At 40.0% G+C, this 14,584-nt stretch overlaps 1 protein-coding gene across 1 annotated transcript in view; it reads left to right on the forward strand.

Moving 5' to 3' along the window:
• The window catches only part of LOC107599929 (GAS2-like protein 1), a 23,023-nt gene extending 9,111 nt beyond the window's left edge, over positions 1-13,912 (forward strand). The window contains exons 2-5 of the mRNA XM_016291665.1: positions 4,913-5,020; positions 8,234-8,330; positions 9,029-9,338; positions 11,802-13,912. Coding sequence (XP_016147151.1) covers positions 4,913-5,020; positions 8,234-8,330; positions 9,029-9,338; positions 11,802-13,827 — 2,541 coding nt within the window. The 3' untranslated portion in view covers positions 13,828-13,912. The remainder of the gene's footprint in view (positions 1-4,912; positions 5,021-8,233; positions 8,331-9,028; positions 9,339-11,801) is intronic.
• The last annotated feature ends 672 nt before the right edge of the window (positions 13,913-14,584 follow it).

A 14,584-nucleotide genomic window follows, 5' to 3' on the forward strand; every position in this document is an offset into this window, starting at 1 on the left:
TTTTTATTTTTAATGGCAGTCGTGCAGAAATTAATGATTTCTTATACATTAGGATGGTGAATCTTTCATTTAATAGTAGATCAATTCATGATTCGCTGATTCAAAACCATTTTTAAAACTATATAGAATGCCTTAAGTACACAATTTGTCATTTGATGTTGTTACTTTGTTTGTATTTATTTTAAAGTACTGTGAACGCTGTTGATTGTCCATTGATTACATTTTTTGCACTTTAAATTGCATATGAAAAGTTAATTTGCAAAATCCGATAAACGCCACTTTAAAAAAAAAAGAAGAGCTGATTGCTGTGCATTATTCTCCACATATAGCACTATCTGAACCCTAAACACGTTTTGTCAAAAAAGCCGGTTTTGTTCACTTTCAAGGCATCGCGAGTTCATGACAAGCGGCATTGTTGTTTTTGAACAGAAGCCGATAAGTCCATTTTAGCGAATCAGCGCGCCGTATTCAGGTCAGGTGACAAGGCTACTTTCACTTTGAAAGACGTGCTAGCTGAGAGGAGTTTCATCAAAGCTGACTAAAAGTGATCGAGGATGGATAATGTCGACGAACATGAACCTGTGATATCTTCTTCAGGGCGAAAAACCTCACGGAACCTTGCAAAAGCAGCACGTTACAATGGTGAGGGAGAATCTCCGTGTATTGCGTGTAATCACATCCATACAGTTTATGATCACAACAACAACAACAACAACGTTTGTCAGGCATCTACATTGTCATCTGAGGAGGCTACAAAGATTAAACAAGTATTTTTTTTAAACTCTAAAACATGAAATGTGGAGTTATCTGCTTTTGCCAAAAAAAATTACTGTTGGAGTTATCTGCTTTTGCTATAAAACAAACTTTTAATATGTTAAAAAAACATACTTTCAATTAACTTTAATTTTGTAAATTACCTGTATTTGTTTAAGTTATTATTACTTAATCAAAACAACCCAACTGCAGTTTGATTGATATTACTTGGAATGCGCAATAAAAAAAAAAAGTGATTTCTGAAAAAAATTAAAAAAATGGAGTTGTCAGTTTTTGCAAATGAACTCTTCATATAAAACAAAATGCAAACATAAAAATTCATAGTTTAACATTAATATTGCACAGCACCATGATTTCTAATATCATTGTGAATCATATAATTATATTCTTCCATAAAATTCCATACAAAAATTCAATCTATATATATATATATAGATTATCTCAACAGTGTTACTGTTCGTGTGTGTTCTGATCTGAACATACTGAGGTCATGCACCTGTTCTGCTGTCTTTTAGAAATCACACTGAACCATATGAATCAGATGTTGTGTCACATTAGATAAATAAAAATAATAAACCGTGCTAAATAACTTTAACAGTGTTCCTTTAATTTGCCGCAGAAGTTAATATGTCAGCTTTGTCAGCCCTGTTCATTATCATATTTATTCACTCCCAGCAGGCGTCTCCTCTCCTGCCATCTCACTCCTCCTCCATCAGGTGTTCATCTCTTTCTGTCTGCCAGTATGTTTTTCCCAGGAGATGCCTGCATCCGTAACAGAGAGAGCTCTGATAACTGCAGTCATATGACCGTTCTCTCTTATCTCTGTTTCCAGAGCAGTGCAGAACCAGCATTTTCCCATTCTCAGAGTTGAGTCTATCTACAAGTCAATTTTAGCGAATAAGCGCACTGTATTCAGGTCAGGTGACAAGGCTACCTTCACTTTGAAAAGACGTGCTAGCTGAGTACATCTCATCTACATCTCATCATCTGCTCTGTTTGCATGCAGTATATGCTGCTGACAGACATTGTTGGGGAGACAGACATTTAAATAACGTCTCCATGTCTTACATTTGGTAAGGGTGGTTCCTCAGTTAAAATCAACAAAGGAATGCTGTGAGAATGTTACAGGGAGCCTCTCTGGTTCTGCTAGACTGAATGGCAAAGCTCTGTGTAAACTTGATTCTCCTTCAGTCTACTGGATGGAGACTTTAAACCAGGGGTGGGGAATGTTGATCCTGGAGGGCCACTCTCCTGCAGAGTTTAGTTCCAACCCTGAAAAACCCTAGAAAAAAAAACCTAAATGCATCCCGAAGACCTTGATTAGCTGGTTCAGGTGTTTTTGATTAGGGTTGGAGCTAAACTCTGCAGGGACACCGGCCCTCCAGGATCAACGTCCCCCACCCCTGCTTTAAACAGTGCGTCAAGCATGAAGACTCCATACTTCTCTAGCATTTAATTGTTTTCCCTGATGTCCATTTATAATGTTTGAAGTCCATTTATAGTTTTACAATGTTTCTAGTAATTCTCAGTGACCGACTTTCAACAACTGCTGTATATAAAAATGTATAGCTGTTGCTAAAAGCAACACTCAACATGGTAACCTCAGAAAGCTTGCACATTTACACACAACAAATTTGTTTTTTGAAGGTACAACATGAGTTTGCTCAAAAACTGCTTGTGTGAAATTTGACTGTAATAGTCTGTTTTTGCTTTAAGAATGTTATCATAATGCTCTGTTATGATCGGCTAACCTCTTCACATTTAAAATGAATAAGAACATTTGTAGGCAGTGTTGATGACTGAAAGCATTTTGGTTTTGTCACCTCATTTGTTTCTGGTATAGATATGATGTAATGGAAATAACACATAAAAACCATGAGAGGGGACCTAACAGTTGTGTATTACCACAGAAATCTTTAAGGTGGTCACTGCTTAGAGACTTTCCAGAACAGATGTCTAGAGAAAAAGAGCGAAGCATGAGAGAGGCAGAATACAGCAAGAGAGCACTTCTTACTTCAGAGAGAGGGAGTCTGCATTACAGCTCATTCTGGTTCTGTGGTAACTGTCAAACACATGCTGCATGACGATGGGTCTAATTATAGAATATTCCCACTTTAACCCTCTAATCTTCCAAACGGGCCAATAATGTGGAAAATTAAAGATATTCATGGCAATTCTAGAGTCTCCAAATTCAACTACAGTTAATAAAGTCTCACTGACTGTGTGTGGCAATAAATCTTCTCCATCACGCCAGCAGAAGTCTGCTGTCTCTCATCTGTGGAAACTCAGCTGAATTTGTCTGTGTAGGAAATAAGGATGAGTTTCCCATGTGTTTGCACAAGCAGTCCAGTGGAGCAGCACAGAGCCTCAAAGTGTACAGTCTAACTTTCCCACACTTGTAACACTGTAGAAAACTGCACAATCTGGTAAAGAAAAAATATACTGCGTACTATATAAATGTGCATGACATAATATAAATAATAAAATAACGTAGCATTGAAAAACCCCCCAAAAATTATGCAAAACATATTTTAATTAATACGTTTGTTTTTTCATTTATTAATTAAACCTTTTTTCCATGAGTCCATGATCACCCCACCCAGTACAGCACTTTCCTGACCGCTCTAAATCAGAACACATGCATGCCTCCATACTGTGACGTCACTCTCTTTCACATCAATAACCGGTGTGTTGGAGACAACGTTTTGTCTTGCCGTACAAGTTTCAACTCCTAACATTGCTGCTCTATCGTCTGATCTTGATTGATCTTCTGGACTTTTGCCCTGTTTGTTGCCATGGGGCCACACTCATTTAGGAGAGTCTTTTCAAAGACCGCAAACAGAACCGAACGTCAGAGTGAACTAGAGAGAAAAAGAGTCCATGATCACCCCACCCAGTACAGCACTTTCCTGACCGCTCTAAATCAGAACACATGCATGCCTCCATACTGTGACGTCACTCTCTTTCACATCAATAATTACGTTTTATGTGTATGTGCCATGTGCCTTTGAGTTAATCATTGGGCAAGTCCCAGATCTCGTCAGGATATGACGCAACTTTAGGGAATGGCTCTTTGTTTCACTATTTGTGCTTTAGAGAGAGTGAGAGATAGATGAAGAAAGAGAGAGACTATTTGTTTTTCCTAGGGAGTGATTCAGTTAAGGTGTGACAGGAATTGGAAAGGTCGGGCTCTTTCGGTGAGTCAATCACCTCAGGAGCTCAGGAGTCAATAACACTATCCCATGATGCATCGCATATAAGTTACATTCTGTCCGTTCACATGCTTACACACGCTCCCAGCGTCCTTCACTCTCTAACGCACAGAGTTGAAGCGAGGTAAGGGATGTGACTCAGTGTTTCTCACACGAAACTGCTTCTGTTCAGGTGCTGCTGGACGTTCAGTGGAATGTTTGTCTCTTGAGTGTGACTAAATGTCTTTTATAGTCTGCAGTGAGCCAGCAAACAGCTGAATACTAAAGAATGACTGTTTGTGAATATATCTTAGCTCACCTCCTATGTGGAAGAGATATGTACATAAATATAATACAAAAATATTTATTGATTCATGTGTTTTGAAACGAAGTTCAGAAACAAAGTTAAATGAGAATACAGCATTCCATAGAAGTTCCTGACTAATATGTTTTGGTGATTAGTGACCCAACTATTGTATTTTTATTTATTTTTTGTTCAGGAACCATGGTACCATGCTCAAAAATCCTTTAGTAATACCATGCTAATTTTTGTCCTTTTTTGTTGGTGTAATCAAACAGAAGGCTATATTGTCTATAACAATACATGGAAAGTAAGATGTTTCTTTACATATATTTTTCTTATAATAGGTAATAGATGGATAATAGATTACTTTTTCTTATTTTTATTTTTTTTAAATATTGGTTGAAGTAGTCATGAATCATACAGGGCAGGCCTGTATTTACAATTTGCAAGCTTCATACTATAGAATTGGCTTCGTAATGTATGGCAGAATATACAAATATACTATTAGCATTGATATTCATCTTTTTTGTCTATTTGTTATGTGATGAAAAGTTTGTTTGTTTCAATATTGCACACGTTTAACCATGATTGTCTACACACTGTATGCTATTTGTTTAATACGATTTTATATTGTGTTTTATAGGTTCGGGAGATTCTGGGCCAGTGCTCCTGTCCGTCACAGTTCCCCATGACCAAAGTCTCAGAAGGGAAGTACAAAGTCGGAGACTCCAGCGCACTCATCTTTATCAGGGTACATCTTTAATTGACTCACCAGTTACTCATTCACCTGTCTATTCTATCAAAACATTGAGGCAATGTCTTTTTCTTTCTCTCTTTATTACTTAAAGCTGAAGTTTGTCTCTTTTGTTCTTTAAAACGGATTGAAAAAATTCTGAGCTGAAGTGTGTATTTTTTTTTTATTAAAAAAAATTTCAGTTAAATGTTTAAAGTAGGTTGACTCAACCAATGCCAATCGGTTTGAAAACGATTATTATTTTTCACAAATTTCATTTGGTGACGCACAGAATGATACACCTCACTTTCTTTCATTACAAAGTTTTGTGCAAATGCTGGTGTCACACCCACAGACATCAAGCCATCGATTCTCTTATTTACTTTTTGAATCTGCGCTGCTGTATCATTGGAATCTTTAACATTCCCAGAATAGAAGCCAAACTATAATAATTATAGCTCCATAATAAGTCATCCCGAGGTTTGAATGGTGTTTACACAGTTGCCAGGCTGACCTATTCAAGACTCAGCCTCTTATCCAACTTCATCTAAAAGCACCCACACCCATTCATACTGCAGACAGAAATGGAGACTTGTGTCATTTCCTGTTCTCTACCAAGCTCTCTGGATACAAGTGTGTGTGTGTGTGTGTGTGTGAGAGAGTTGAGGTATGCCTATTTACATGCACTTTATGCATGCATCTGTGTCTCTTTAATATGCTGTTGGGTCTACAGATTTTCACTCTCAGCTGGGGGAAATTTTAGATGGAATTTTATCTTCCTCCAGTGCAGCAGGGCTGAATCAATTAAACTCAATTTAGCCTCATTCTCCTCCGCATGGATGCCGTAACTGCAACCTAATATACCCTCTTTCTCTCTCTTTCTCTCTCTGTCTTCATCTGTCTTGATATGCTCAGCTTTTGTACTGTGTGTGTGTACCCTTTTTTTATTTATTTATTTTTGCAAGATATATGTCTGCAACTTAGCTAGTGCTGTTGGATTGAACCCTTTTATTTACTGAGACTATAATTATACATAGACCCATCATCCTTCTCCAGCACAAATGAACACAAGCAGCACAGCGTGAGGTGAAGCAGAGGCCATTCACATGCCCGGCTCAGCTCCCCTGTGTTGACATCAGTGAAGAAGAGCAAAGAAAAATGTCATCTGTCAGATTCTGGACGGTCACCGTGTTTAGAAGCTCAGTGCTCAATTTGATGTTGGTAAACCGAAAGAAAACCTCTCAAAATTGCTGAAATCCCTGGCAATGAAGACCTTGGCACAAAAGAACATTCGCTTTGTTTACGGTTTATTATAATTATGGTTTCAGCATGTCTCCGCCTGTTGCCATGGTGATGAATCCCAAGTGCTTTTTAAAGGGCAGATGATTTTGGCTGCCGAAGATTGCAGCACTCCCATTGGCTAAAGTAGAGGTACAATAAAAGTCAATTGTTAAGGCCTAGTGGAACAACAAATCTACTTGCAGTTACATTTTCCTAAATACTTACTTGGGGTGTCAACTACGTCACAAATGATTGATGATGATTCAAAGTCACAGTGTAAAGGTTCTTTTTTTTTTTTTTTAAAGAAGTCCGTTACGTAATATTAGTTTTTAGATAAACTGTTTCTGTTATCTTTTTGTTTTTGTAGTTATTTCTCTTTGTATTATAATTATGATTAATAATGCGGATTAATAGAATGTACATTATTTTGTGTAGGGCTACTACCTGTCGTCTTTATGTGGGAAAGACGTCCAAAACAAGCGGAGAACTGTGCAGCAGAATTACAGCCCTAGATGTAGTTCAGTGTACGATTTAGCTTGTATGTGTGTTTCAGTTTTTGTATAAATGAGAGCTTGTGTAAGTTTGTGCAGGTGGGCATTGTGCCAGCCAGCAGATGCGCTCTCTTTTCATGGCAACAGCACACAGACACTCATCACATGATTATTCCTTACCGTGTGCTCAGCAGATGGAGTTTAGCAATGCTAAAACTCTAAAGAGCTTTGTTGCAACAGGTTCGAAGTACACAATCAACAAGAGTGAAAATGTGAAAGAGAGTGTTTTCCTGACTGAGTGATTTTTTTTTGATAAAGAAATCAATAGTAGTGTAGTGTCTTATCCTGCATTTCTCTCTGTTCATCAGAGAAGAGCTAAAGAAACAGAGCTTGGAGTAAAAGGAGGGCAGTTTCTATGCTATATCTCCTCCATTCCCCTCTCTCTGAATACCAGCTGAGCGGGATTGGAAAAGGCAGAGTGTGTGTCGGAGCGTGATGTCTTTTTGTTCTCTCTCAAGCTCTGTCATTGCGTGTTGTCATGATAATGAAGGCGGATGGAGGCAGCCGTGGGGTGGATTGAGGAAGTGTTGGTGGGCAGATCTGTTATATAGCGTTATACGACACGAGGGCTTGAGCTTATAATAATCAGCTGACTGTCATGTTGTTCCACCTGTATTATTAGTGGTGTTTGAAGATAAGCATCACTATTATTATTATTGCCCATACTGAGGGTTAAGGATTTAAACTAACTAACCCTACTGATTGTGCCAAGGAATATGAAAAATAACACATACTTTAAAGTTTTGCTAAGTGATCAGGCTTATGATTTTTGCCTGATGAATAATAAAACGGTAAAAAAAAATGCCATAGACTTGCATTGAAGGAGGGACCTGAGACATGCTTAGGGAGTTAAATAGTATATAGACTTGGGGTTGGGCTTCTTTTGACTTGGGCCAGTAAGAAACCACACATAACTCAACTAGCATCACCCTAGGGACTACTTCTTTTGCATAGGCAAGCGCTACTTAATTCTTCTTCAGAAAAATGTCATTTGTTAATTTGTTTCACAGCCTGGCACATTTACAAATACAAAAAAAAATTCCTTGCAGATCCTAACCTCTACTAATTCTTTCATTGTACTGAACAACAAATGATACCTCTAAAGTGTACCCAATCTTTTACTACTCTCTTTTGTACTTTTCCATTTGACAAAATTCTGTTATCTACCACTGAATCACTCTTCCGTCTGGATTTTTTAACCAGCTGTTTACATTTCTAATGCTACAATCATGAAAATTCAGTTTTGATTTTTTTTAAAATTATTTTCTCAGCTGCTTAAAAGGTTTGTAACACAATTTTGATATTTGTTACTGTGTATGACAGCTATATTGAGTGTTTCACTTTGGTTGGTCATGTTAATGTGTGTGTGTGAAAGGTGTTAACATCTCTCTCTGTGTAGGTGTTACGGACTCATGTGATGGTGCGTGTGGGTGGAGGTTGGGACACACTTGAGCATTACCTCGACAAACACGATCCCTGTCGCTGCGCCGCATTCGGTGAGATCACCACTTGTGTCACTTCCTGTCTCTGAGCTGTGAGACTTACTGGAATTTTTCAACAATACTACATGTGCTTCTCACGTCTGATTGTTTACTTTCTCACAGTATCATACAATCAAGTTATACGAGTTTTTGTTTCTAGCATTTTGTGTTTAATGAGGGTTAGTCCCTTTATTATTCAACACTAATAGTGTAATTCAATATGTCTTGGGCTTTTAGAACAGATTGGTAAAAGCTGCCTCAGTTCATATATTCATATATTCCCATATTCTAATATAATCCATATATTGCCATACAATTTACTGAAAACACCTTTGCTGACCAAGGCTGGATTTATTTAATCGAAAATACAGTAAAACAGTACTATTGTGAAATATTATTACAATTTAAAATGACTGTTTTCTACTTTAATATATTTTAAAATGTCTTTTATTCCTTTGATGGCAAAGCTGCCAACAGCCATTACTGCTGCCATGTAATGTATCCTTAAGAATAAAAGTATTAATAAAAAAAAAAATGTTTTAACCCTAAACTTGAACAGCAGTGTACAAGACACATTAACAAGGCTTTTTCTCCCACTTTTTTTCCATGTACATGTGTATTAGGTTTAAAAACACTTATGATGTTGAAGTTAATCATCATTTTTCTTGTGAATATTAAAAGAGCTGAATGTTGCCTTTCTTTGACCTCAACAGCTCACCGGTATCAGCAAGCTAAAGCGAGTGGCCAGGGTCCTCACAGTAAGAGCTCCAGTGCTCACTCCTCCCGCTCCACAAGCCCAGGACCTCACTGGCGCAATGAGGGCATAGCACCCTACAAAACCTCCGACAGGCGCTCTTTGGACCCTGTGTTGGGAGCCACGGTGCATTCCTCTCCATCACGGCCTGGCAGGTCGCACCATGCAGCTGTACCAGTGGAGATGGAGACTAACACAGGGCGGCCCACAACACTGCTGCCTCGACCACCACGAGACAGATCAGAACCACGCCACTTTAATCCTCTCAGGTCAGTGCAGGTGTGTTTGGGTGTTAAGCAGCGTGTGTGTGTGTGTGTGTGTGTGTGTGTGTGTGTGTATGCATGTGTGCATGTTTACAGCTCCTTGGAAAGTACCTAAAATAGAAAAGTACCCAAAATCACACCGGATTCAAAGACACCTAGAAAATGAATGTGAAAGTCAGCTCTTATTTATTTAAGAAAATTGGCTTGGGATATAAGAAGTGTAAACATGACTGCTCTTGTAAACACTACCTAAAACAATTCATACATTTTATAAATATACATTTTAAGAAGGGACTTTGAAAGAAAGTAAATATTTCATAATGTATTATGTTTATTAATAATATAAATTTTTTTCTAAGACATGAAAAAGCCAATACCTTGTCCAGACAGAAAGAAATATGAATAGTAATAAAAAGAGAGAAAAACAAATCACAGAATCACTATATGCATGCATGGATATGGAGAGAATGCAATCCTTGTATGAGAAGAATTGAAGCTTGAAGCGTTATGACTGGGACACATGCATGATTGTGTGTTTGTACAGTTGTTTTGTCTGTGTAGATCCCTCAGGGTGTCTGCCATTTGCTCACACTGACCTAGTTAACTCAACACAAATTATAGCACTCTGCTTGTGCACTGTACCTTCACAATGAGCTGCACCTTAAGGCAACCGTGCACATGCACACAAACAAATACAGACACACAAACACAGATTATTGCAAGCAGATTTGAACTAATCCCAGGTGACATTGTCCTGACATCTATCCTCTTCTTGTCCAGTTTATGACTCCCCCTTGTGTTAGAAAGGAATAATTACAATTTTATAAGGAGACAATCACAGTGTTCTCGCTGCCTAATTATGCAAGTGATAACATGTTTTGGATAAATCGGTTTTATTCCGGATCAAATGGACAATTATACATATTTGTATTTATTTATTATTTTTATTTTTTACAACTGCCTGAAAATGAATGTTTAAACATGACTATAAAAACTCCATGTTATGCATTACTGCACACTTAGAGTAGTGAACACATAAATCCTAAACATCCTGAAGTTTCAAAAGGTGCTCGTTATTTCAATCAGATGGAATACTTGTATGTCAGTGTGTGCAGCCAGGACATTGTATAACTGGACCATGAACAGCTTGCTGGTTTATCTTGGCTGTGTGCCTCAATTTCCTTAGGCTGACTAATGATGCAGGCCAAGCGTCAGAGCAGCACACTTTAACACTTGCACTCCCAGAGCTGCAGGTGAGGCAGACTGGATTACTGAAGATTAGGATAATCTCAACCCCCAGGTCTGTCACTGCAGTAACTGCTCAGAACATGGTTTATGCAGCTTATATTACAGAACCGGACTGTCAGGGTGTGCGTATTTCACTTTCATGTCTAAATGCACAAGAGTGTGCATTTTGAATAAAATCAAATGAGGGCAGAATAGGGTAGCACTTTCACTTGTTCTTAAGTGTATCTTAGGATCTGGAAGTTCTACGTTTAAGAAATGATTTTAAAACAGTGATTTTATTCATATGCACACACTGTTTTTAGTGTTTTGTCTCAATGTACACAAGCCAGTCTTTAAGGTTAAAGGAAAGAGTGATATCAGTTTTATTCTGAACTTAGTAGTAGTTCAAGAGTGTGTGTAAAGAAAGTGTGTCTGTGTGCACATGTTTGATAATGCCAGAGGATGAGTAATCTCTCTCTCTCCATTCCTATTTGATGGCTTTCTTTAATCCCAAAAAAAGGATCCTGAGGATACAGCCTGTTCCCTGCATGCTTGGTACAGATTCTCCATGTTGTCAAAAGTGAAAAGTATCACATAAAATCATGGAGAAAAATGGAAATCATGGAAATTATATTGATTAGTAATTCTAAAGAAGATAACCAAGAAATATTTTTTTTAATTGATCAAAATCAAAGCATTAAATTGATCAAAAGTGACAGTAAAGATTTTTATATGTTCACCAAAAATTATTTTAAATAAATGCTGTTTTTTTAATGTTCTATTCATGAAAGAATTCTCAAAACGTGTGTTACTGTTTTCACAAAAATATTTAGCAACACAACTATTTTCAACATTGATAATATGAAATGTTGTTTGGGCACCAAACCGAATTCTCGTTATGATTTCTGAAGGATCATGTGACATTGAAGACCTCTGTAAAAATAGCAGTGCCATCAAAGGAATTAATTACATTTTAAAATATTAAAATAGAAAACAGATATCTGAACTGGTAATATTGTTTTTGCATTATTACTCTTTTTACCATATTTTTGATCAAATAAATGCAGCCTTGATGAGCATAAGAGACCATTTTCAGAAATCTTACTGACCCCAAACCTTTGAACGGTGGTGTGTATGTGACACAAAATATGTCAAAAATATCAGACAGTAACATATTTGAGAATTAGGTCTCATACATCCCAATATCTATCTTAATCTTTCTCTCTTTACCTTTACACACAGGAATAAGGAATCTCTTCTTCCGACTCGCAGGCTATCAGGAGATAGTGACTCTTCCACAGCCTCGTCTAAAGGTGGAGGAGGAAGCACAGGAGGAGGACGCTTCTCTCTGGGTACACGGCATGCTCATGGAGACGAGGTGGTTCTGCTGGTGAACCGTAAGGAAGGGAAGCACGTGATTGAGCGTCCTGGAGCAGGAGCACATATTCCAGCCCTGAGAACCCCTCAGACCCGTGCCCGCAGTGCTTCCAGAGAGCGCCCTGCACCACAGTCCACCTCAGTCCTGAAACCTAGTCCACCACAGGGCCCGGCAGAGGTACATCGAACACCCCGCCCAGAGAGAGGCAGATCGCTGGGGCCCGAAGGTCCAAGGAAGCTGCAGGCTCCACGCTCCCTCAGCCAGGGCAAGACTCCTAGAGCCCGATTGGGTGACGTCAGCCCTGGATCATCACCTCGCCGCGGAGACCCTCAGTCTCTTTCAGTAGATCGGAGAGAGGAACTGAGACCCAAGCATATGCCTGCAGCATCCTCAAGAACGAGTGGAAGTTTGGCCAGGAGACAAGCATATTCCTCGGCCTCTAACTCACCTGTGAAAAGCTGTGCCAGCGGAAGTCCTGCGAAAAAGGGGATGGGAACGCCACGACCCCCTGCACCTCGGTCACCTTCCACTGGGAGTCGAAAGTTGCTTCCCCCTGTCACACAGTCAGGGCGGCGCTCTCCGCATTCTTCTCTACGATCGAGTCATCACCACCCACCACGATCCCCTCGATCAGCACACAATGCACGATCCGCAGGGAGAGACCAAAAAGGTTGGGCAAATCTCTACAACCAGCAGCAGGAGAGCCAGGAGGACAGTGGTAGTTTTAGTTTACACCTGCTGCCAAGTCTGGACCCTCAAAGGGAGCAAGACTTATATCGCAGCTTTGAGGCCGAGTTCCTGGCCAACACGCAACAAACCAAGGCTGTGCAGGGTAAAGTGTCCACTGGGAGGGAAATGAGGTCGCTACAGCCCCCTGTCTCCCAACAAGGTTTAGGAGTGCTCCCAAACTGTTCGGGTGACACTAATGTTACAGACTCGGCTTACTCTTCTTCTAACTCTTCAACGTCTTCTCTTAATGTCGGAGGTAAGGTGGGAGTCCTACCTGATTTGCGAGAGTCTAAACGGACTAATCCTCGCGCATGTGCACTCGAGGACCCTCCCGCCCTTCTCCATAGCCAGATTCGTGGAGGCCTCCCCAATGGAGGGCTCCTGGAGGGAGAGCGATGGGGTGGCAAAGGAGGAGGTCTGCGTAAGCTTCCCGCCATCTCCAGCTCCACAGAGGAAGGAGAGGCCTCAAATCCAGGCCTATCAAGGTCAGTGGGCCTCCCCAAAGACATCAATGGGAGCCTCCCTTTGACGGAGGTGCCAATGGAGAGCCAGCAGGACCTGGAGGAATGGGCTGGGGTGGAGGGCGACGTACCACAAAGTACCAAACATCACCCAGACCTGCCATATGACAATGCTGACCTGCCACTTCCCGAGTCATTTCCCTCCCCTCCGCCACCTCTAGATGACTGTTCTTATCAGGACTCTTCCAGTGAGAGCTCCTCCATGTGCTTGAGCCTGAGTGAGCCTCCATCCGAAGGTTCCTGCACTCCTCCTCTACCGCTGGCCAATGGGGATACAGAAGACGCAGTCATCCTCCGTGCCAAGAAAGGTCAAAAGAAGGCAGAGAGGGTGCCCTCCATCTACAAGCTCAAACTGCGGCCGCGGATAAGACCCCGCACTGACAACAGACCCGAGGACAGCCCGTCTCGCATCCCTACACCTGTACGATACAGGAATCATTGTCAGCAGTCTCCTGCCAATTCATCTCCCCTCCAGACCCCACCACAGTCTCCACGTTTAAACAATCACCAACCCTCACACAAAGCTCTGCATCAGGCCTTTGCTGACCTCATCCAACCCCAGCAGCGTTCCCCAGCTATGGGCTCTAGAGAGTGTGCCTATTCTTCAGAGTCCAGCCTAGACAATGAGGCCTGGATGTAGTGATTGTCTGATTGATAATGATGATGATGTACACTGGCAACTGACCTTCTCTCATCATATACCGCTTTATAGTCAGATTAGAGCACCAAAAAAAAGCACATTTGTAAGACTAAGAGACAATGCACATCTGACTGTTGTGTACAATATGTAGCAGGATGCTGGAATCCTTACTGTCATTTCACTGGAGGCATAGATGTGTCCTAAAGTGGCTAAGAACATACAACACTATTCTTGACATCTTGGACCACCATAGCCTGTTCTAAAGAGCTACTGTACATGCACCATCTCAGCTGTGTTTAATTTTGTTCGAGTAATTTTTCCTTCTTAGATTTGTTCTGTTTGAGAAAGGAAATGACTACATTTCCCTTTAGGGATCTGTAGTTTTTAATGCTCCTTATTAATGTCCTCATGACCTGTGTTTGAATTCATTCCGTGAGGACAAATTTTTAGCTGGTTAAGTTTTCATTTGGTGGAAAGAAGTGTAAAAATCTTATTTTAATCAGGGAATTGTAATATACAGAGTATACTGTATACTGGAGAATAAGATGGTGGAATCATTTTGGTGTAATTTTATGACAGATTTGAAGACAAATGCCTAAATGACGTTTTGACCATTCTTCCATCTGGAATCCAAATGATCCAAATTGGAAATACAATTAAGTGGCTGTGCTGTTGTTTTAGCCCATATCAACTTGTTGAATTGGTTCTCTCATAAACCTTTACGAGAGGACATAATTCACACATCTGTGCAACATAA

The sequence above is a fragment of the Sinocyclocheilus grahami genome, unplaced genomic scaffold (assembly GCF_001515645.1).
Source record: "Sinocyclocheilus grahami isolate Dianchi unplaced genomic scaffold, SAMN03320097.WGS_v1.1 scaffold275.1, whole genome shotgun sequence".
Classification (NCBI taxonomy): domain Eukaryota; kingdom Metazoa; phylum Chordata; class Actinopteri; order Cypriniformes; family Cyprinidae; genus Sinocyclocheilus; species Sinocyclocheilus grahami.